A 25,190-nucleotide genomic window follows, 5' to 3' on the forward strand; every position below is an offset into this window, starting at 1 on the left:
TCATGCCAGTGATGGCTCTCATCTCTTCTCCCTATAGTGGAAACTTGTGAATTTGTTCTCTCCCATGTTTAAAGTTAAAGCTGGCTCCCTTCCTCCCCTTCCGCCTGAGGCTGTTTTTAATAAGGCCTTGTTGCTCAAGTAACATCTCGAGACTGCTTTAAAGGTACAGAAGGGACAGGTACCCGCTCACAGCCACAGTGGTGCCAACACTTCGACAATCAATGTTGCTGCTAGATATGGAGGCTCACACATCTCCGGCCAAATGGCTCTCCATTTGTGTGGAAGGCTGCGATGTCTCATGCACCACTGATAGCAGGCTGGTTGGTCACGTGCGTCGCTGAGGTTGGTGCTTGGTCCATTGAGGCCAAACCAAGGAAGTAATGGACGGGTGCAACAGCCTCACCTAAAAAGATTAAAAACACTACATAAATGCAGACTGCTGACTCCTCAGCACCTTTTGAGCTGCCTGGGACAAATGTTGCATGAGATCGGTTGCACATGTGTGACCAAGATTAGTTGATAGCTCGAAAATATTTAACTCATTCACTCCCACAGCCATCACTTCCTCCTACAATCTACAGCTCCTTAAAACCTAAGCTTGGTACCCCCTACATTATTTCTTGACTTACCTCATTTCTGCTTTTTTCAGCCTTGCTGGTGTCCTGTGCTATGGACCTTCAACTATTTTTTGAGAAATCAGTGAGAGCTCTATTCTTTAAATGGTTTAGTAAGTTTATCAGTGCAGGCCAGGTGGATTCAGGTTTGATCCCTTGTGTCTGCTGAGTTAGGCAATCGCCACTGGCATGGTGATAATAGAATAGTCCTTGGTGCCCCTGGGTTAGGAGTGGGGAACTCTTGATTGCTGTCCAGTGCTCTTTCTGAAAATGTGAGTGCATGAATATCGGGTGAGGGCAAGGATTTCCTTGGCTGCACTTCAAGATTGAATGAACTCTTGACACTCGCTGTCAAAGCCCACCTGGACATGGTACCAGAGAGAACCTGCATAGCCCAGCAAGAAGTTAAGGAGAGGAGAAAAATAAAATGGAAATTTAAATATGGGGAACACTGGATTGAGGCACCAAGTATATCGAGGTCATTCTACCATAGATTCAAGTCCTCAAAAGTAATTCCTGTTGCCCCTTGCAAAGGTTTTCGCCTTTGCCTGCCACTCCCCACTCTTTTGTTTGGTGGGTGGGACAATAAAGTCACCCTTGCTGTTGATCAGTTCACCAGGACAGTCTGAGCGTGAAGCAAGACGATTACGATAACCGGTCAATTCCCCGAATTTTAATTAAGATCTACAAAACTGATGCCAACTGAAGCCCCTATCTAAATAACTGGTTATGGACATTTACAACAATTTTTGGGAGAAAATGGAACAATATATTTCTTGGATAAATAAATAAAAACAAAGCTAGAAAGGATTTGATTTCCCCCATCTTTTTCTTTCAGCCAGCTGACCCATTTCAGGGAAGCATCAGCGTAGAAAAGAATGGAGACTGAGATTGAATCTCCTTACTGAGTTGCACAGTTGCCTGTGACATTGGGACATTTCATTAGTTACAAAAAAAAATAGATGGACTTGTTTGAGTTGACGTTACAGTGGAAAGGCTTAATATTGCTGGTTTGAAGTTATACATTGGGTTCACTATGTTTGTTGTCCTCTTATCTGCCATCGCCCCTGTTGAACGTTTTCTATAAAAGTCTGCGCTGTCCAATCAGGGCCGAGTGGTTAATTATTGTAAATCAAACAAAATGCTGAAAATCCATAGTGGGTCAACCAGCAACTGAAGGAGAAATATAGATTCATGTTTCAGGTGTGAGGTTCCACCAGAACTCCGTATCAGTGTCCTTATTTTTGTTTACAGATCTGTGTGTGTGAGGACAGCACTAATGACGGAGCCGGCAGTGCAGGGGTGATGCACCTGTACGGAAATCTGGAAGAGACAAATGGTAAGAAAGCTTTCCTTTCTTGGGGTGGTGGGGGACGGGAGGGATTACTTAACGTTTCGGCATTACTGACGTTCAGTCCATAAGAGAAAGTGTAGTCCGTAGCTTGCAGTGATCTTCCACCTTTCATTTCACTCAGAGGGTAGTAAATCTATGGAATTTGCTACCCCAGAGAGCTGTGGAAGCTGCAACATTAAATACATTTAAAATGGAGATAGACAGTTTCCTAGCAGATAAGGGAATTAGGGGTTACGGGGAAAGGGCAGGGAAGTGGACGTGAGTCTAGATTCAGATCAGCCATGATCCTATTGAATGGTGGAGCAGGCCCGAGGGGCCATATGGCCTACTCCTGCTCCTACTTCTTATGTTCTTCTGTTAACGCAGTCATCAAAGAAACTGGACAGAGTTGTCACAATGGGCAAACAGCGCAACGCATGAATGCAACAGCGAGGTCTCCGTGGCGATCTGTACTGGTTTTGGGATGTGCGCTCAGGGCAGTTCAGTTGGGTCCATATCGGGTTAATTTGTGACTAACTAATGTTTGCTGATTTTTGATTACTGGATTTTCCTGCTGATTTTTCCTTTGTGTGGAGAACTTCCCGATATCAGTCCTAAACTTGCTGATTTTGAACCTGTTCCCTCGTGTCCTTGGGATGCCTTGGGACATTTTACTACGTTAAAGGCGCTATATAAATGCAAGTTGTTGTCCTAGTCTCATGGTTTAGTTTGAAGTAATTTTCTGAATCAGCGAACCATGAGTGGTAATTTGAGGGGCTGCTGCGCGAATCCTTATTTCTATGTGACCAAAAAATAGAAACGCAGCAGAAACGGCCTTTGCCACCTCTACACTCCACTATTCCAATGCTTGTCTGGCTGGCCTCCTATCCTCTACACTCTGTAAACTCCAACTTGTCGAAAACTCTGCTGCCTGCATCCTGCTCACTACATTAGCTCCTGGTTCCCCCAACGCCTCCAATTTAAAATTCTCATCCTTGTATTTTAAATCTCTTCAGGTCCTCGCCTCAACCTCCTCCAGTCTTACCAAACCCCACCCTGAACTCTCTGTTTCTCCGAGTTTGGCCTCGTATATCGCCTCCCTTCTGTTGTCCATGCCTTGAAACCTGTCCGCCTCCCTCTCCTCCTTTCAGACCATCCTTAGAACCCACTGCTCTGACCAAGCTCCTCATCTCCTCCTTCTTTTGGGTCAGTGTCCATATTTCTGGTTACACCTCTGTGAAGTACCTTTCGGATGTTTGTCTACATTAAAGGTGCTATAGAGATGGTAACAGTAGCAGCTTTAGAAGTGGTGAGACCTGCTTGAAGCCCTCTGCAGTGACAACTGGGACTCCATTTATGTAACAGTGCACACTGCACACTGCAACACTCCTCGTTGGTACAGATGGCACCCCAAAGTCACAGCGGATGACATCCAAGACTCCTCCAAGCATCCTATGCAGCAAGATCCAGCATGCTGCCACTGGGGCCTCTTCATGATGACCCTGCCAGACCTCAACATGGGCAGCTCCTGCTTAGATATCAGTGCATCTCTCCTGGGATGGCAGCAGAATGACCCCAACACACAGTCAGTGTGAAGTGAGACACTCTGGAAGTCTATCCCCTATTGCTTCAATGTGAATTTTTTTTTTTTACCAATTCCTACAGCAGCCACCTTCTGGGTTTTCTGAGGGAGACTGCAAATAGTGCTGACTTGTGGGCAATTGAGAGCTTTTGGTTCTTCTCCAGCAGAAACAGGACTGCACCTGCCCAAACTCATTCCCCACAAACCTCAAATGAGAGAAATAGTCAGTGACATTGTTTTTGGTGGTGTTGATTTGAGGGGTAAATGTTGCTTAGGCCACTGGGAGCAATCTCCTGTGCTTACCCCAAAGGGCTGAGTCTTTTGAGTATATTCAAGGCCGAGATCGATAGATTTTTGGACTCTAGGGGAATCGAGGGATATGGGGATCGGGCGGGAAAGTGGAGTTGCGGTCGAAGATCAGCCATGATCTTATTGAATGGCGGAGCAGGCTCGAGGGGCCTCATGGCCTATTCCTGCTCCTAATTCTTATGTTCTTTGACTAGTGCCAAGGGCTCTTATATCCACCTAAAAGGGCACACGGGGCAAAATTCAGGGTGCCAGGGCAGACACGTATCAGGCCGTGTGGACTGAGACTATTGAATATGTAAGATTCCACTGCATAGCGCTCAGAGGCCTTCCTGGATGCTGGCATTAGTGAATCCGAATGGTTTGCATTCAGGTTAGTGCCATCTGTCTGATACCTGCACTTCAGGAACCAGAGATGCAAATAACCCATTGACATTTAAATGAAAGCATTTCCTGTTTCTCACTGTGATCCATGACCTATTTTGGTGGGAAGACTGGTACAGCCCAGCAACATAAAAATACCATTGCTGGCTTCCTGTGGCCAGAAGAAAATGGCAGTGGAGGAAGTGGTCATTTATGTTCGGCCGTCACTGATGCTCTTCCTCCAGCGAGAAAGCACATGTTGAGGTAAGTCTCTGTGATATCTGCGCTCCTCTAATTCTGCCTCTTGAGCATCCCTGATTATAATCGTTCAACCACTGGTGGCCGTGCCTTCTGTTGCCTGGGCCCTAAGCTCTGGAATTCCCTCCCTAAACCTCTCTGCCTCGCTACCTCTCCTTTAAGACGCTCCTTAAAACCTACCTCTTCGACCAAGCTTTTGGTCACCTGCCCTAATTTATCCTTATGTGGATCGGTGTCACATTTCTTGTCTTAAAATACTCCTGTGCAGCACCTTGGGACGTTTTACTACATTAATAAAGGCGCTATATAAATACAAGTTGTTGTTGCATTTCTCGAGCGCTTCTCACATGCAGAGAGACATAAAGAAAGACTTGCATTTATATAGCGCCTTTCATTACCACCAAAGCGCTTTACAGCCAATGAAGGGCAGCACGGTGGCATAGTGGTTAGCACTGTAGCCTCACAGCGCCAGGGACCCGGGTTCGAATCCGGCCTCGGGTGACTGTCTGTGTGGAGTTTGCACATTCTCCCCGTGTTTGCGTGGGTTTTCTCCGGGTGCTCCGGTTTCCTCCCACAGTCCAAAGATGTGCAGGTTAGGTTGATTGGCTATGATAAATTGACCCTTAGTGTTAGGGGGATTAAATACGTGGGGATAGGGTGGGATATGTGTTGGTGTAGGGGTTAAGGGGATCGGGTGGGATATGTGTCGGTGCAGGCTCGATGGGCCGAAATGGCCTCTATCTGCATTGTGGGGTTTCTGTGAATCTGTGAAAAGTACTTGTTATTGTTGCCACTGGCGCTGTTTCGTTAAAGCTGCTGTTGTATTGCATTTGGTGCCACGCCAGTGCCGCCGGCACCTGATGCATACACCAAAGTCAAGTTTTTCTCAGGAAGATCCGTTTTTTTTAAAAAAAAAAGGGTCTTCACGGCCACCGACCCTTAGTAAATCTGGCAAGTTTAGGTTGGTGCTACTGCTGGATGTGCGAGACCTGCGCATTGCGAGCTGAAAGCACTAAACATAATATTAAAAACAACTTTATGTTACAGCACATTGTAAGGATTGGGTTTTCCATAAAATGAATATGGAGAGGTTCCAAACAGACAATCGGAACAGGAAATGGTATCAATGGCCTCTGTGGCTGGCCTTCACTAAGTATGAATCTGATTAATTGAACCTTGTTTTGAGAAATGAGCTCAAAGAGATGGATATTAAAAAGGGAGCTGACCTCATTTTTGAAACCTTGCACAAAAATTACTGAATGAATTCTTCTACAGGGTATTGGTACTTAAGGGAGGGACTGGCTTAAGATAAGAAGTGTGTGCCTTTTGGAGAGTGCAAAGGTGAAGTTTTTACAGCAGCCTCTTTCTGGCACTGAGCCTTCCCAAAGTGTACCGGAAATATTGATGATTTATTGGAATTTTTACCTCGAGGTCCTCATTTAAGACTCAATGTCCTAATCGTAGGTTGTTGGGCTTTAAAACATATCAGTAAGGGCCCCATGTTTAGCCAGGCTCAACCCTGTTTCTACTGGAGAAGTACCAGAAGCACTCCATTGCCCATTAAGTCAACGTTATTTGCAGTCTCACGCGGAGAAGCCCAGGATGGCAGCTGTGGGAATTGGAAAGAAACATTCACACTGAGGCAATAGGAGATATACTTCTGAGGTTGCCACTGAGATTCAAGGGGTGATTTTAACCCTGCCCGCCCAGCGGAAATCGGGTGAGTGGGCAGTTAAAATTGCCTGGAAGACTTGCCCGCTGGCGCCCCACTGCCTTCCTGCTGCGGTCTTCCATTTTAACCTGCTCTTCTGAGCAGGCGGGAACTGGCCAGTCCTCCTTTAAGTATGCAGATCAGGTGTCGATGATGTCATTGGGGTCCGACTCCAACTTAAACCGTGGCCTGAGCGGGGAAGCTGTTGTGGTGTTCCCGCCAGGTGAATCTAGCGGGTGGAGGAGTCGGGACTAGAAGAGGCCCAAACAGGTACAATTTTATTTATTTTTTCCTTTATGGGGCCAGGAGGAGCAGGAATATTCTTCTGGACCCCACAAGGAAAGTTTAGATTTCCTGGGCCCCCTCCCCCCCAGCCCAATGGGAGACCTTCCCTAAACCCCGTGCCCACGACTTATCTGGCCAGTGTCCGTACCGTACCTGGGGCATCTCATCATGCTGTACTTTGTCAGGGAGTAACTGATTCTGACCATCGGGTGTCTGAAATGGAAAATGTTCTATTGCACCACATTAATATCCCTTGCCTTGACGAGTGCTGCATTCATACAACTATGTACAATTCGTCCAGCCACACAAAGTTTGTCTCGACTATCCCTGCAAGTATTCATGGCCTAATCTAATGAAAGACGTGGCACACTGTGAGTGACCCCTGTCTTTGTCACACAGGCTGCTGCAGCAGTGGAGGTTGGGCTGTAGCCGGGCGGAACAGTCTAAAGCAGTGAACTTGGCACCGAAAGACAGAGAGAAGAACTCTCTCTCGCTTCTGATGCTTCTGTTGCAGTTGCTGACATGTTTGGGCATGATGTTTCCTCTTTCAAAAGCTCAGATGCCAACAGTAAAGACGGTCTTTTATCTTTGCTGCTGCTGTCTTTTTAATGGCGCCAATCACCTTGGTAACCACTTGAGTAGTCGCCACTACCTCCCTGGCTACCAGGTTAGTGCAAACTTTAATAAGACTGAAAATGGTTTGAACTTGGAGGGTGGATGAAGAACAAGACTGTGGTTTTCATGCACCATCAAGGAGCCCATTCATCAATGAAACCTTTTCAGCAGAAAAATAAGCGTGTTTGACAACTGGCTGACGGTGAGGTTTCATTGGATTACCACAAAGCAGGTGTGGTATAAACACAGGGTGTCAGGTGACACTTGCCTACTGCAACTGTTCAAACTTGTATTATTGCTTTGTTTGAGGGACTCCAAAGTAAAACCTCAAGGCAAATGGATTTTGGAAAGAAGTTATCCTCTGTTAGCGAGCCAGCTCTTTACAGTCAGTGACAGGTGGAGTAAGAAAGGAACAAAGCAGATTTATTGGGTTACATCAGGTTCATACAAATCAGGCCGGGGGGAAAAAAATGGATCAAACACTGAAATGTGATTTTTCGTTGTTAGCGTATTTATATTGCAGTAACGCTTCAATAAGTAGTTTTTGCAGTGTTCCCCCAGGGTCATCCCGCTGTAGAGCTCGCCCTGTTACAATACAGGACAGACTACACGGTGCCAGAACTACTACTACTTTCGTATGATGGGGAGAAGCTTATAATGGGATCTCTAGTTTGGCTATCCAGTCGATGGCCTCCTGAGATGCCGAATGGAGAAATGAGGTGCCTCCCACGACTGATCTTAGTGGACAGGTTGATGCGATGCGTTCCATGGTCTGGGTCTCATGGCCACACTTTGGATTGTCCCCCATCTTCCACTGCGCTTCTAACAAACTCACCCGCAAGACGTTCGCCAGTTGAGGTTTTGCAACTTTTGTTTGCCGTCACCAGCTCTTTAGCTGGTGGTTTGGGGAAAGCACAAATGTCTGAATCATTGAACTGTGCAGGCAGGGGGGGGGGAGACATTCTACAACAACTTGCATTTATATAGCGCCTTTAACGCAGTAAAACGTCCCAAGGCACTGCACAGGAACGTTAGCTCGACACCATCCAGGACAAAGCAGCTCGCTTGATCGGCACCCCATCCACCACCTTAACCATTCACTCCCTCCACCACCGGCGTACCATGGCTGCAGTGTGTACCATCTACAAGATGCACTGCAGCAACTCGCCAAGGCTTCTTCGGCAGCACCTCCCAAACCCGCGACCGCTTCCACCTAGAAGGACAAGGGCAGCAGGCACACGGGAACACCTCCACGTTCCCCTCCAAGTCACACACCATCCTGACTTGGAAGTATATCGCCGATCCTTCATCGTCGCTGGGTCAAAATCCTGGAACTCCCTCCCTAACAGCACTGTGGGAGTACCTTCACCACACGGACTGCAGCGGTTCAAGAAGGCGGCTTACCACCACCTTCTCAAGGGCAATAAATGCTGGCCTTGCCAGCGACGCCCACATCCCATGAACGAATATTTAAAAAAAAAAAAAAAAAAAAATTTGACACCAAGCTACATGAGATATCAGGATAGGTGATCAAAAGTTTGGTCAAAGAGGTAGGTTTTAAGGAGCGTCTTAAAGGAGGAGAGAGAGGTGGAGAGGGGGGCCTGCACCTCTAGTAGTGCTAACGTTCATATTGCCACTAGAGGTGCCTTTGCCTCCCAAGAGATCTCTGAACATGTTGCCTCCTTTGGTGAGTCTGACAGCCTTTGAATAGCAGCATTTACTTTGCCACATTGCTGTTTGAAGTTGGGATTTCCTGTCAGTGGCAGCACTGCCCCCATGCAAGACTCCCGTCCAATGCAGTGGTTTGGTAGGTCAGGAGGAAAGATCATTCAGCCTATCCATCAGGGGTGAAAGGTGAGTGGTGGAACACATTGTGCCAGCCCGGTGCTCTCGTCCAACCTTAAATTCAAGCCGAGTAACTCCTACGAATTGTACTTTAATCAGCTCGGGATCCTGTATTCCAGCATAGACCCTGGCTGAGACTTCTATGATCTTTGTACTCGGCCATTGTTTCATGCTTTGATCGACTGTCTGCTCCCAATTCCACCACCGGCCCTGTGCATTCATAAAGCGAGGCAAAGTTATACAACACGCTTTAGCTGCATGCATATTGTTGCTGAGACCCCCCTTTCTCGTGGCTCTGGCTGGCTGGGAAGGCCGCAACACGTCCCCGTAAGTTTACTTTCAGGTTCTAGCCAGCTGTGCATCGGGAGTTGGTGCCACGAGCACAGATCCTACTGCAATATGAGCACAGCTTTTGGGAACTGGAACTAGTGTGAAATGGCCACCCAGTGAAGGTGTCGCGCCTCAAGGATTTAAGGCACTCTGTAATCTTGCGGATTAGACTGTCAGTTTTACATTGCACACCGAAAACCATTTGCGTCAATGTAAAACCGATTGCATAAGTTGAGAGACAACATTCTGAACTTTTATTATAAGCGGATTTTTGTTTTGCACGCCCTTTTACTCGCTTTGGGCTTGTGCTTTGAATGAGTCCTATGCTACTTCCTCTGTCAGCAATTTGTAGAGATTTTCTTTGATGAGAACTGCTTGCTTTTGCGGTTCAGGAACCTGCTTTCCTTATTGTGCGGGATCAAGTTAGTCACATTGTGAATGAGTGAGTCATTCACAGCTGTCGGCCTTTGACCCTGCTAATCACCCGTAACCTAGCAACCTGCACAGTGTGGTGGGCAGATTTACCGACTCAGTTGCAACTTAAAGTCATCCTGGTGTTGGAGCTGATGGAGGCTGAGGTGAGCAGATGTGTTCATCACTGATGATCAGCGCTATTTCTGCTTGGGGTATATCACCATCCTGTTTCTGCCATGTATCAGTTTGGCTTGGTTGCAAAAAAGATGTTTTGAACAAAATTATTTCTACTTCAGCCTGATCATGTTTTGTGTGGTATTACAAGCACCGCTCAGCGCTTTAATGAAGGGATTGAGCCCTGCAATACCCAGGTGTCACTCAGCCCGAGACATGCTGTTACCTGCTGCATTGGGAGCTAAGTTTCGCGCAGTTCATCGCTTTACAGCTGCTGCCAACTGAGCATTGCTGAAACAAACTCTTACTGCAGCTCGCCGGCCTTCACTTTGGCGGGCGACAGCTTTTAAAAGGCTCAGATGCTTTTGTCCCTGTTTGTCCACAGGATCGCCGCGAAAGGGATTAGCTTCAGAGAAACAGATTTTTCCGTCGAGTCCCACTGCTGAACAAAGGAATTAAAATGCAGAGTTTTTGTGGTAGCCTCACTACCCAAATATGTGTCATAGGTTGGAGGCTTGGCTGCTTTAAAAAAAAAAAAAAAAAAAAAAAAAAAAAAAAAATATTTTAAAAATATATTCTTTCTTGGGATGTGGAGGTCGCTGGCAAAGCCGGCCTTTATTGCCCGTCCCTAGTTACCCTTAACCGAGTGGCTTGTTAGGCCACTTCAGAAAGCAGTTAAGAAGCAGCCACGTTGGTGTGGGATTGGAGTTACATATAGGCCAGACCGGGTAAGGACATTAGTGAACCAGTTGGGGACAGCTTCAGGGTCACTTTTTTAAAAAATTTCCAGATTTGTTTTGAAACTGAATTCAGATTCTCAAACTGCCAGGATTTGACCTCTCGATCTCTGAATTATTAGTCCAGGGCTCTGGACTACTGGACCATTAACACAACTACTCTGCTATCGTGCCCGTATGGTGCTGCCGTGCCTTTTTTATACAGTGTGGAGATAACGTCACCGTGACGGCGGGCATCTGATTACAATCTCTGCCGGGTCGCCCTGTGCTGCCATCAGTCCTGTTACCTTAATAGATGAGGAAAGCTCGACTTTGAATTTGCTCACCTGGGGTAGTCTCTTAGTTTGACGTGCAAACCATTGATGTGTGAATCATTTTTTGGATGAGATGTTAAACCCTCTCAGAACGACTCAAAAGATCCCGTGACGCTATTTTTGCAGAAGAGCTGGGAGTCCTGGCCAATATTTATGCCTCAACCAGCAGCACTAAAACAGATTGTCTGTCTGGTTATTATCACATTGCTGTTTGTGGGATCTTTCTTTGCGCAAATTGGCTACTGCGCTTCCCTACATTACAACAGTACTTCAGAAGCACTTAATTGGCTGTAAAGAACTTTGGGATGTGCTGAGGTCGTGACATGCGCGATATAAATGCAAGTCCTGATATAAATGCAGGTGTTTTTATATTCTAGGCGCAGGGCTGGCAGAGGCCGGGTGGGCCTCCATCTGTAGACTGCTCTCCATTAGTACAAGCACCCTGATGTTCAGGGAACCAGCAGCCAAATGCAGGTTTACAATTGCGCTGCCTGGTTAAGGGAGCTGGTTTTGGTATTCCCGGCCTGCCTCCTTCCCCCAGTTTACTGTTTTAGTGCCATGCTCTGGTCGGGACCAATACCGGCAAATCTGGCCGCAGTACTTAACACTCATGGGAAAAAGTGGGTCTCCAAAAAGTGGGTCTCCCGTGACCTTGTCGTTGACGATGCTGGCTGGACATGTTTCTGGAGGTTTCGTCCCATGGCCTCGAATCTCCAACCGCCTTGCCTAGTCAAACAGCCTCTTTCCCATCTCCAGTACTTTCATAACGAAAGTGTTCAAAGCAAATGGAAAAAAAATCACACCATTCTTTTCATGACAATGGGCCAGATTTTGCTGTAGAAATAACATAGATACATAGAAGATAGGAGCAGAAGTAGGCCATTCGGCCCCTCGAGCCTGTTCCGCCATTTACTGAGATCATGGCTGATCATCCAAATTCAGTACCCTGTTCCTGCTTTCTCCCCATATCCCTTGATCCCTTTAGCCTTAAGAAATATATCCAACTCCTTCTTGAATATATTTAATGAATTGGCCTCAACTGCCTTCTATGGTAGAGAATTCCACAGGTTCATCACTCTCTGGGTGAAGAAATTCCTCCTCATCTCTGTCCTAAATGGCTTACCCCTCTGGCCTCTGGTTCTGGACTCCCCCGCCATCGGGAACATCCTTCCTATAGGCTAACAGCGCTCCCTGTTATTAAAGTGTGAATCGGACAGCAACTTCAGGCGACCACACGTGCGCAGTTCAACGCAGAAATCAGGAAATTGCTGTCTGAGATGTCCCTGCTCCTCCAGAAGCTTCGCTTATAACATTATTTTGCGAGAGACCCGGCATTCGAAAATACGGTGTGAAGTTGCTGCACTTGCGTCATGGGCAGCCTCTAAACTCAGCAGAAAAAGTTCGGGCTTATTCAGTCCAGTGTAAGAAAACTTTTAACGATATGATGAGTCTTATTTTACTGCCAAGCAACCTCTCTGGCACTGAAAATCAACTTGCAAATGCTTGCCCTGTTTACACAGGTCCCAGATTCTCTGTTGAGGGTGCTGCGCCGAAATGGCTCACTAATCACAGCAAGTTCCAGTGCAAAAATCCCGTAGAAAGTCAATGGGCAAGTGTAAGTGTCATGAACGGCTGGCGCTGTTCGTCCACTGCCGAGAGCACAATCCGGCCCCTTATGATTTTTCTCCTGGGTTTGCTCGCCGCAGTGTCCAGGAGATTAATCTTTAATCCCGAAGACTCCGGGACAATCCTGGAGGGTGTGCAAACCTGCGTTGCCGGGATCAGGTTAAGTCTCCACTTTTATGTCTGCAAGTGCCACTGATGGCAGGAGAATTGCAAGTTTGCCATTGGCTGCAGTCCTCTAACGTTAAAAACCCCGTAGAGAGCTTGTTAAATACCGGAGACCGACCTCTGCTGCATTGATCTGGGCCTGGTATCTTGGCAAATGCAGCATTAATTATGTAGCGAGACAACGGAGTGATGTAGCAGCTTGTTTCAATCCCGAGTTTGGCTGGCTCGTGTTTGTGCTTTGTCCATCTCCTCTGGGACCTGAGCTCAATTCTAACCCAGAGCAATGAGCTTGAAGTTTCTTTCTGCTGTCTGGAAGGATTTCACGACAAAATTAGTTTTTGGGGCGTGAGTCTGGAGCATAAAACTCCATCTACATCAACACTGTTGCCACTCGCACAGGCCTCCAAATTGTTTGTGTGGCAACTAGAAATGAAAGCATCATTGTGGTATAGGTTGTTTTCAGTTTTCCAGGTTAAAGGTGTATTTGTTAGGTCAGTGGAGAGGAAACCTTGCGTTCTGTGCAACCTGCTTTACCTAGCTTGGGAATGATTGGGACGCCGGAGGAATTTCAGCAAAGGTAAATCCAGAACACCACTTCAACAACAACAACAACTTGCATTTATATCGAGTCTTTAATGTAAAAAAAACCAGGGGCGACTCTCTACACTCTTGGAGAAAAGGTGGGTTTTGAAGTCTTTTATAGGTAGAGAGGTGGAGGGAATTGGGGAATGGGTTCCGGAGAGAGAGAGTGACTGAGGCAGTTGAAGGCTCTGCACCGATGGTGGGAGAGGAGGTGAGCGGATGCTGTGATGGATGAACTAATAGGTTTTTCTGAATAAATGATTGGCTAAATTGGGCTGAGTGGACCTCCTCATCTGTGAAAATATGGAGACATAGTACATTCCCCACCAGTGGTGTAACTTACCTTAATGAGCACACAATTTCACCCTCTGCCCCCGGGAACATAGTAGGCCAGGAATAGGCCATTCAGCCCCTCGAGCCTGTTCCACCATTCAATTAGATCATGACTGATCTGTATCTCAACTCCATTTACCTGCCTTGTTTCTATAACCCTTAATACCTTTCCAGATTTCCACTACACTTTCAATGACTCAATGTTTCCTCTTCTATTGCAGCACGTTGACAATGCTGTCTGGGACCATCCTCTTTGCCATCGTTTTCCCAAGTGTGTGCCTCTGCCGTGGAGACCAGTACAAGTCCTTCAGCAGATCCGATACAAAGTTTGAGCACCTGACTGTCGACCCGGAGACTGGAAAAGTCTACGTAGGAGCCGTGAACTTCCTCTTCCAGCTGACCTCTGAACTGAGCGACCCGGTCGTCCAGCCAACCGGACCGAAGGATGACAGCAAGGATTGCCTCCCGCCCGTCACCCGCAGCGACTGTCCACAAGCTCGGATGACAGACAACCACAACAAGCTACTGCTGATTAATCCCTACGGGAACGAGCTGATCACCTGCGGGAGTTTGTTTCAAGGAATCTGTGAGAAAAGGAGTTTGAGCAATATTAGCCGGATTTTGTTCCGACCAGAACGCCCGGTCGATACGCAATACGTCGCTGCCAACGACCCGAATGTCACGACGGTAGGATTGGTCGGCCTGTCTAAAGGTGAGACGGCCGTGCTGTTTGTGGGCCGTGGTTATACCAGCAAAGGGGCTGGTGGGATTCCCCCGATCACAACCCGGAATTTGGAATTACAAAATTTGCAAAGTCTGGAATCTCATCCCATTTTCTCCTATGAGGATACAGCTAAGTTGGCGGTAGCTGGAAGACTTTCAGAGTACAACCACCACTTTGTCAAATCTTTTATTTATCAGTCATCTGTGTATTTTCTATTTTACCGGAGGGACCTCAAGTCCCCCTCCAGGGAATATAAAACCTATGTGTCGCGGATCTGCTTGGGCGACATGCATTATTACTCGTATGTGGAGGTGCCGCTTGTCTGTCAGACGACTGAGAAGAACTACAATTTGCTTCAGGCAGCCTACGTTAGCCGACCTGGGAAGGGCCTGGCCCGTGGGGTTCTCCAAACCAATGGGGAGGTCCTGTTTGCCACGTTCGCTATTGGTCAGACGTCCACTGCAAAGCCAATGGAAGAGTCGGCACTTTGCATTTACACAATGAGCCAGATTGATCACATGATCAACCAGACACGGGACCTGTGTTACACCAATTATGGGAAGACACCAGATGGGAACGAGGCGGCTTACATCGAGTATGAAGTCAAATCCAGCTGCAGTGGATTAACTTCAGTGAGTGCTTTCATAATTATATCTTTTCACCTTTAAGTTTTAATAATAGTAAAAATTGAGTCCTCCCAATAGTTCCATCTGTTTGATGCATTGTGTAACTGAGAGCCCCACAGACCAGGACATTTTAGATTGGCCTGTTCCTTTAAAAAGGCAACAAATGTGTAAACAGATATAATCCCTCCCCCATCACTTCAGGAACTTAGTCCAGGAAGGTTCATAACATTATCATTCCAATCACTGAAATTGTACTGTACATTTTGCCCCTTACCTCAGTTCATCTGCTGCTGGAACCCTCATCCATGCCTTTGTTACCTCTAGACTTGACTATTCCAACGCACTCCTGGCCGGCCTCCCACGTTCTACCCGTGTCCTAACTCGCACCAAGTCCCATTCAACCATCACCCCTGTGCTCACTGACTTACATTGGTTCCCGGTTAAGCAACGCCTCGATTTTAGAATTCTCATTATTGTTTTCAAATCCCTCCATGGCCTCGCCCCTCCCTATCTCTGTAATCTCCTCCAGCCCTTCAACCCTCCGAGATCTCTGCGCTCCTCCAATTCTGGCCTCTTGAGCATCCCCGATTTTAATTGCTCCACCATTGGTGCCCGTGCCTTCTGTTGCCTAGGCCCTATGCTCTGGAACTCCCTGCCTAAACCTCTCCACCTCTCTACCTCTCTCTCCTCCTTTAAGACGCTCCTTAAAACCTACCTCTACAACCAAACTTTTGGTCATCTGCCCTCATATCTCCTTATGTGGCTTGGTGTCAAATTTTGTTTTATAACTCTCCTGTGCAGCACCTTGGGACGTTTTATTACATTAAAGGTGCTATATAAATACAAGTTGTTGTTGTTGTTGTGTACTTCTACAAAGTAAATCTACTTTGCAGTTAAGCTCTAACTGACACGTGGTTAAAAGCCATATTTAAATGTGCGCAGCTGTACATTGTTTAATATACCAAGTGCGATGCGCAAAGATCTAAAATTTTCAAGATAGGATTTAAAAGTATTTTTAAAGGATTGTGACATTTTTACGATTTGATGACACTTTGAAACTTGTGTATGCATATAGTGTTTGGAATGAAAGTTTAAACTTACTTGCTATAGCACTTCCTCATAGCCTGTATAAGGAGAATAAAGGTTAAAAATGTAAAATACTCCAAGCATGCAAAACCTGCTTTGGATCGAGTTGGATATACAGTGGCAATTCTACATAAACATGCTGCAGTTTCCTTACTGAGCGGGTCTGATATAGTAACTTAGTTCTGCGCACCTTATTTCACATGCCCAAATAAGAACATAAGATAAGGACATAAGAATTAGGAGCAGGAGTAGGCCATATGGTCCCTCATGCCTGCTCCTCCATTCAATAAGATCATGGCTGATCTTCGACCTCCCCTCCACTTCCATATCCCTCGATTCCCCTAGAGTCCAAAAATCTATCTATCGCAGACTTGACTGAGCATCCACAGCTCTTTGGGGTGGAGAATTCCAAAGATTCACAGCCCTCTGAGTGAAGAAATTCCTCCTCATCTCAGTCTCAAATGGCCGACCCCTTATTCTGAGACAATGTCCCCTAGTTCTAGACTCTCCAGCCAGGGGAAATAGTTGCCTTAAACTTTATCTTTACCATGAGAAACTTCTTTTACCATATTTTCTGAGGACCTGTGTAAACGGATGCACTTTGTGTTCTTTGTCAAAGGAAAGAGAGAATGGTTCTCAACCAGCCAACTATGGTGTTTGGAATTGTCTTCATGCCTTTGAGCTGTTAGCAGATCCACAGAATTATCACCTCTGCCAAATCAAATCAGCCAAATGTCTGACCCAGCTGTCAATTATTGTCGCCGAACATGTCCCCATTGGTTAGCCACCTTGGCCGCATGAGACCAAATATGGAGGCGAGTGAAGAAAGAAGGAGGAACTTGCATTTATATAGCGCCATTCCTGACCCCGGGACATCCTAAAGCGCTTCACAGCCAATGAAGTCCTTCTGACGTGTAGTCACTGTTTTGGCTCCGAGGCAAGAGTGTGACCACTGAACAAAGGCTGGCACCAAAGAAAGCAATGACTTATGCAATCAGTGTTGGTTGTTGGGGCAGTTGGGTTTAAACCAGCTTATATGTCGGTCTGCTGACCAAATTCACTTTTTTAATGCAATTGCTAATGTAAAATTTCTATCTCTTTCCCAAAAGCATTGGACCAACCCCCCTGCTCCCCCCCACCCCCCCCCTGCAACCGCAACATTGTCCAAATCCTACCATAGGTGACAGAGGTGTTACTTCGGTTCTCAATGTAGTTTCATTCTCTCCCTTCCAGGAAATCTCTGTCTGCGTGGAGATCAGTGCTCAGTCCCGTGCAGTCTCTAAACCCATATATGTAGTTGGTGTTATGGTCAACAAGGCAGCGAGTCTCCCAAAGTCTGTACGCACAGAGCTTCCTGGGGTGCACAGTGACCACAGGTGTTGCGGAGTTTCCCGTCACAGTTAGTATTGGATTGAGTGGCGTTCACTTTCCAATCCAACGTCTGGTCCCTGTTGGCTTCGAGAATTATTGTTCAGTTTTGTGATTGTTTCTCTGCGCTGGCAGAAGACGGCAGCTTTACAGGATACCGCCTCCTGTAGCTATTTTGCATCATTATGATGACCACTTGGCTTCTGTACGGAGACTGGCTGAAGAGATAAAAATTGAATGGTTGTTTGTGTGCGTGATCACATTGAGAACCTACATCGCTGGGCTGGCAGCGATCCAGTTTGAGAGAGTATTTGAGACCTGAAAAGATGGGCTTATCTGTAAACTGATGCTAGTCCAGCTTAAGAGAGAATAGGAGACTAAATGAGGCCGGCAGAGATGGTTTTGTCAGCGCTTTTCACCTCGTTAAAGATAGCAAATCAGACCCACAGAGATGGGCGGCACTACGAACTGGCACAATTTGAGCTTGTTGTAATGAATGGGGCCTGCAGAGATGGCTGCTGTGTGGGCTAGTTCAGATTGCTAGAGGAATAGAGAGCAAAATGGGGCTTGCAGAGTCGAGCTTCTCTATGGCACTGGTGCTGACCCAGCTTAAGAGAAAAAGGAAGTGTGAATGGAGCCTGAAGAGATTGGTTTGGCTATAGACAGGCATTAGTCCAGCTTATTTGAGACAGTAAATTGGACATCATGACCGGCATCACTATGAATTGAGCCAGTTTCTTTGAATAAATGGGCCGTTCTGTACAGTAGTGTTGCTTCACTTTCCCTCCCTTTTATCTAATCCAGATCTTTTGGCATATTTTCTCCTTTATTTATGCTTGTCTGAGTTGCCTACCAGGTTCACTAATAAATTGGTTAATGGAGCAGGAGAGTCTTTCTGCTTTGACTTGTCATGCACAACAGGGGCGGGAGATTCATCAAATTACCTGGTTCGTGACAACATTCAATCCCTGATCCACTATCTGAGAAAGAAGCAGGATTTGGCAGCTAAGTGCTTTGGTGACCCGTCTCTCACCTGGGATCATTTTCTTGGCGCGCACGTCAGCAATGGGAGAGGAATGCTTCTCTGCAGCATTAAGCAGCCCATTAGCGCCAGGGGTAAGCAAATATTAAAAGTATAAAGAAAAAAGGAATATGCCAGAAGACTTGGAATTGGATCAAAGGAGCAGATGGAAAAAGGACTGGAGTGGGGGTTTTTTTAGATAGAAGGAGAAATGTAACAAAAAGAGGCTTTATGTTAGAAATTTAAAAATACTGCGCAGTTGTATGTTTGATTAAACCGATGCCCATGTATTTATTTATAAGTACAGTCCCCACCCCATATATGTGGGCATGTTGGTGCTAACGCGATTTGCCCTCTATACACGGTGGATGGTAAAACCATCTGATTGCAGCAGCCTCAAGTATCCACTTTCCGACTGCCTCCTGTAATTGTTAACTGTGCAAACAACTGATTGACTCTCCGTGAAGACCCGACTTGGCCTGAAATCGGTAAGCACGGAACTGCACGAGAGAGCCAGTGCGCTTAATATGCGTTGAGCAGCACCTTTGTAATCGACGCCTATGGTGATGACAAGGTTAGTGCCATTTGCCCGATGTAGGCGGCTGTCCGTGATGAGCGCAGACGGTGCAAGAGGTGGGGACTGTATTTCGTATTTTTATTTTCCCAAAATGTTGAACTCAGATGCTGTGGAAATTGTGCAATGAAGCAACATGCAGCATCGTGCGCCTGTAACCTCATTCTATCCAGAATCCATTGCAGCAAGGGAATGGAATGGGCGCATTGTTACAACCTTCACAAGCCAGCAGCACGCGCTCAAAAAAAAAAACACTGGGCAAGGGATTGCGTTTATCTTTTAAACCCTTCCCTTTTTAATTATGGTTCAATGTTCGCCCTTTAAACAATCTGACTGATCGTATTTTTTCTCCCCTCTCTCGCCATAGGACACTCTTAACGCTTACCCATGTGGGTACGACCACACGCCCAGCCCAATGGCCAGTCGAATTCCCATTGAGGCAGCTCTGGTGCTGAAGGTTGCTCAGTGGCGGCTGCTTGCTGTGGCAGTGACTGTGGAAATGGAGCACACCATCGCCTTCGTGGGAGACGACAGAGGGCACCTGCACAAGGTAAGAGTAGGCGCAGGACAAAGCCTGGGGTACGGGACATCATCTCTGAGACCAGAGCAATCTGCCTGCAGGAAGGAGAGAATGACTTAATCATCATTTATCGTGAACTACAGGAAACTCTTTTTTATCCGGCACCGACGGGCCCGGCATGGTGCCGGTTTATCAAAAAGTCCGGATTACAGAGAGGTATAGTAAAAGGTATGAAAGCTCCGTACACAGCAACAGATCCAGGCTTCCCTGTTGCTTAGCAACAGGTGCAGGAACCCCAGTTACACAGCCACAGATCCAGGAACGGCCACTAATATGAAGTAAAACTTACCTGAACCTACTCCTGAATTTTGCCGGTTAACAGAGATTTCCGGTTATTTAGGTGCCGGTAAATCGAGAGTTTCCTGCATCGCTAAACACTCCAGCTATGTTTCTGAGAATTGTAATGCAGCGATCAGTTGAAAGTGGCATGTTCTTGCTCTCCTTGTATGAAAGAAAAGAGCTTGTTTTTCGACAGTACTTTTCACGTCCTCTGGACATCCCAGAGTTCTTCACAGCTGGTGAGAATTACTTTGAAGTTTGGTTGCTGTTATATAGGCAAATGCGTCCCCTGACGACCCAACCCCTCCCCCCCCCCCCCCCCCCCCACCCCATCCCATTCCTGCTGGTCAGGGGTGGGAGGGGGTTAAAACCGGCCCACAGCAGGCTATTTAACTATGGAGGGCATTGCAGCCACATTCAATCCTGTCCTTGCCTAACTTTCACAGGGGTCACTGAACACGGACTGATTTTTTTTTCTCCCTTCTTTAGGTGAAAGACATTAAAACTGCCTTTCTGCCTTGGGCTGAGAGTAGCTCGCTCATCACAGACCAGGGATGTGGTGGTAAAGTTCAATTCCACATCAAACGGTGCAGTTACCCTGTGAACCATTAGGAGAGCTCAGACTCCTGATCCCAAAACTTTGTTAAACTTACCTTAAACAGAATGTTAATTTTTTTTTGTGTGGGTACAATTGAAGGATGATGATGATGTTTTTGGCGAGTTGAGGGATCAATGTGGGGCCAGCTTGTTCCTCTTGTAGTTTGTGCAAACTTCAAGCCTTCTGTAGCCAATTCTGCAGGACCACGGGGAGCACAGCCTGGGGCTGATTCTTAAAAAAACGAGGCCCAGTGCTGAGGTCAATCGGCACTAAAATACTGAAGGATTTGGACAAATTGCTCAAATTTTTGACAAACCGCAATGGAAGCTGAGCCCACAAGCAAAAAGAAAACCGAATTGTTTGAGAGTTCAGTTCCAGAGGAGAAACCTTCATGTTAGATCATGCAGTCATTACGCTTTTGTTGTGTTCACGACCATGAGCTGTTCGTGAGATCAGGATATGCTGTGATTAATGACAGCATAAGCAGAGCAGAATCCACGCCAACTCTGTGACCAGTGCCATCTGAGTTTATCACGAACTAACTTAGTTACAATGAGAAAAGAAAAAGAAAGACTTACATTTCTATAGCGCCTTTCACGACCACCGGCTGTCCCAAAGCGCTTTACAGCCAACGAACTAGTTTTGAAGTGTGGTCACTGTTGTAATGTGGGAAACACAGCAGCCAATTTGTGCACAGCAAGCTCCCACAAACAGCAAAGTGATCATGACCGGATAATCTTTTTTTAGTGATGTTTATTGAGGAATAAATATTGGCCAGGACACCGGGGATAACTCCCCTGCTCATCTTCGAAATAGTGCCATGGGATCTTTTACGCCCACTTGACAGAGCAGACGGGGCCTCGGTTTAACGTCTCATCCGAAAGACGGCGCCTCCAACAGTGCAGCACTGCACTGGTGTGTCTGCCGAGATGTTTGTGCTCAAGTCCCTGGAGTGGGACTGGAACCCACAACCCTCTGACTCCGAGGCGAGGGTGCTAACAACTGAGCCACAGCTGACACACAAATGGCACCTTATACATTGTGTACAAATGGAGAAAATTCATATGGCAGTCCGGACAATGTGCAAATCACTGTCCTGTTACTGTCCGATGGGGGGCAGTATTAATATTGATTACTGTAAGGGTTGTATGGAAACCGTGAGCAGAGAGTGGTATGGGTTTGTGGAATGTTTATGGTTTTCCTGGGAATCTGTGGCACTCCCTCCTGATTACCAATGGTTGGCTTACCAGAATTATTTGGCTGTTAGACGAGAAGCAATTGAATCTGCAGTAACAGTGGCCATTTCATACTGCAGATTCCGTTAGCTTGTTGCTGGTGTGTGTGTGTGTGTGTGTGAACCAGAGTGCAGTGTCTTCTTGGACAGATTAAATAGTTTACTGGGAATGACCGCATTATCTCTACCCAAGACTCATAATGTGTATATGATGACTATCCTGAACAGATGTACGGCCTGGACCCACTCGGTGGATTTGGACTATTTAGACCTTCTCCATGGTCCTGACTAGCTGTGTCTCTTGGAATAGGTTTGGTCTCTCTAACTCTGCCATTTCAGCAGAAAGAGGATCTATGAACACAAAGAGGGAACGTTTTTGAAGGTGGAGGGAGGAAACAGCGTGGAATTAAATGGCTCACTTTACGATCCATCTTATGCCTCCATTTATCAGGATACTCACTCAAAATAACACTTGAATAAATAGCTCCGCCAGTGGCTTGGATGGTAAAGGCAGGTTATAACTAAGCCACACGGACCAGAAAGCCATAGATCAGTTCCCCGTTATGCTGATGTAGCTTAATCTCTGCCTTGATGGCAGTAGGAACGCTGCGATTGGTTTCAGCACACCCTGGGCTACAGAGGGGGCTATCAATCTGGGTTCTTGCTACTGATCATTATCTCTCGATTCAGAAAGTGATCCTTTATATTGGAAAATTGTGCATGCCACTCCGCTATTTAAAAATGGTGAGAGAGGGAAGCCAGGGAATTATAGACCAGTTAGCCTAACATCTGTTGTCAGGAAACTTCTAGAATCCATAATTAAGGATAGGGTGACTGAACACCCCCCAAATTTTCAGTTGATCAGAGAGCGCCAGCATTGATTTGTGAAAGGTAGGTCATGCCTGAGTGAATATTTTGAGGAGGTGACTAAAGTAGTGGACAGGGGAATGTCTATGGATGTTATTTATAAGGACTTCCAGAAGGCATATTGATAAAGACCCGCTTAAGAGACTGTTAACTAAGGTAGAAGCCCATGGAATTGAGGGCAAATTATTGACCTGGTTAGGAAATTGGCTGAGTGGCAGGAGACAGGCAGTATGGATAATGGGCAGGTACTCAAATTGGCAGAATGTGACTAGTGGTGTCCTGCAGGGATCTGTGTTGGGGCCTCAACTATTCACAGTATTTATTAACGACTTAGATGATGGCATAGAAAGCCATATATCCAAATTTGCTGATGACACAAAGATAGGCAGCATTGTAGGCAGTGGAGATGAAAGCATAAAATTACAAAGGGATATTGACAGATTAAGTGAATGGACAAAACTGTGGCAAATGGATTTCAATGTAGGCAAATGTGAGGTCATCCACTTTGGACCTAAAAAGGATAGAACAGGGTACTTTCTAAATGGTGAAAGGCTAAAAACAGTGGAGGATCATTAAAATGTCATGAAAAGGTATAGAAAATAATCAAAAAGGCTAATGGAATGCTGGCCTTTATATCTAGAGGACTAGAATACAAGGGGGTAGAAGTTATGCTACAGCTATACAAAACCCTGGTTAGACCACACCTGGAGCACTGTGAGCAGTTCTGGGCACCACACCTGAGGAAGGATATATTGGCTTCGCGGGAGTGCAGCGTAGGTTTACCAGAATGATACCCGGACTTCAAGGGTTAAGTTACGAGGGGAGATTACATGAATTAGGGGTGTATTCCTTAGAATTTAGAAGGTTAAGGGGTGATCTGACTGAAGTTTTCAAGATATTAAGGGGAACTGATATAGTAGATAGAGAAACTATTTCCACTGGTTGGGGATTCTAGGTCTAGGGGGCTTAGTCTAAAAATTAGAGCCAGACCTTTCAGGAGTGAAATTAGGAAACACTTCTACACACAAAAGGTGGTAGAAGTTTGGAACCATCTTCCGCAAATGACAATTGATGCTCGATCAATTGTTAATTTTAAATCTGAGATTGATAGCTTTCTGTTAACCAACGGTATTAAGGGGTATGGGCCATATGGAGTTAGGTCGCAGATCAGCCATGATCTCATTGAATGGTGGAGCAGGCTCGAGGGGCTGAATGGCCTGCTCCTGTTCCTGTTCCTATGTTCCATTGACTGCTGCTGGAGAGTTTGTGTATGTGTGGATGTCAGGAGATGACGGAGTTGAGCTTGTGTGAAGCCCCCTTTGATGGAACAGACTGCTACCACTAACTGTGAAAGTTCACACAGGAAAAATGGTCGCTTGGGGCAGAGGCTGCTGGCACCTGTGGATCTGTTCCCCGTTGGGAGTGGATGCCTTCAAAAGCGGAGAAAATAGGCTTTAAAAAAAATGGAATAACAATCCAGTCATAGAAACAAAATTCTCTTCACTTGCACAATTAAGTCCAGTCACATGAAGAAAATACAATTTCCATTCATTCTCTCAACTCTCCTGGACTGAATGAGCCTCACTCAAGCTCCCAAGTAATGACCACAGGGGCCCAGAAGCTAATTAGTGGTGAAAGCCTAACTGCTGAAAGAAAGATTTGCATTTATATAGCACCTTTCACGACCACCGGACATCCCAAAGCGCTTTACAGCCAATGAAGTACATTTTGAAGTGTAGTCACCGTTGTAATGTAGGTAATGCGGCAGCCAGTTTGCGCACAGCAAGCTCCCACAAACAGCAATGTGATAATGACCAGATAACCTGTTTCTTTTGTAATCTTGATTGAGGGATAAATATTGGCCAGGACATCAGGGATAACTCCCCTGCTCATCTTCACCTGAGAGCAGACGAGGCCTCGGTTTAACGTTTCATCCGAAAGGCAGCACCTCCGACAGTGCAGCGCTCCCTCAGCACTGCACTGCAGTCTCAGCCTAGATTTTTGTGCTCAAGTCCCTGGAGTGGGACTTGAACCCACAGCCTTCTGACTCGGAGGCGAGGGTGCTACCCACTGAGCCACAGCTGACACAGCCTTTTGCGCTTGAAGATGGAAGTGTTGTTGCTTGTCTTTTGTGCTGAGACACGTTTTCGTAGACGAAACAACTTGTTTTCTTCCACTGCCGTAGGTTTTTGTGAAGCCATCCGGAGAGGCGGAGCAATACTCGACTCTAACAATCCAGCCCAACGCAGCCGTCAACGGCGACCTGGTGTTTGACCACGAGCAGAAGCACCTTTACATCACCACTCAGTTGAAAGTACGTCCTATGAAGTGAACCCTGGTGCAAGTCTCGAAGTTTCAAAGCAGAGTCCGTGTTCTTATTGGGAAGGGAGGTTGCCCACAATATTTTAACTGTAACCAAAGGAAATGATGATTTTTTTTTTTTTTTTTTAAATGTACCCTTTGATAAAGTTGAGGAGCTGGACAGTGCATTGGGGATCATTCCAGGCCAGGTTGGGTCATGTACAGAAAACCAGCAGAGAAAGACTTCAATGTAGGAGGCATGATTAAGAAGTTTGCAGATGATACAAAAATTGGCCGTGTGGTTTGATAGTGAGGAAGAAAGCTTTAGACTGCAGGAAGATATCA

The 25,190-nt window shown here is 46.3% G+C and overlaps 1 protein-coding gene across 2 annotated transcripts in view; it reads left to right on the forward strand.

Moving 5' to 3' along the window:
* Positions 1 to 25,190, forward strand: part of LOC147111227 (plexin-B1-like) — a 246,671-nt gene that overhangs the window by 135,605 nt on the left and 85,876 nt on the right. For both annotated transcript variants that reach the window (XM_086001911.1, XM_086001910.1), the window contains exons 2-5: positions 1,869 to 1,953; positions 13,809 to 14,943; positions 19,354 to 19,536; positions 24,730 to 24,858. In XM_086001911.1, coding sequence (XP_085858037.1) covers positions 13,819 to 14,943; positions 19,354 to 19,536; positions 24,730 to 24,858 — 1,437 coding nt within the window. In that variant the 5' untranslated portion in view covers positions 1,869 to 1,953; positions 13,809 to 13,818. The remainder of the gene's footprint in view (positions 1 to 1,868; positions 1,954 to 13,808; positions 14,944 to 19,353; positions 19,537 to 24,729; positions 24,859 to 25,190) is intronic.

Source organism: Somniosus microcephalus, chromosome 11 (assembly GCF_052327205.1).
Source record: "Somniosus microcephalus isolate GS21.2 chromosome 11, FLI_Smic_1.0, whole genome shotgun sequence".
Taxonomy (NCBI): domain Eukaryota; kingdom Metazoa; phylum Chordata; class Chondrichthyes; order Squaliformes; family Somniosidae; genus Somniosus; species Somniosus microcephalus.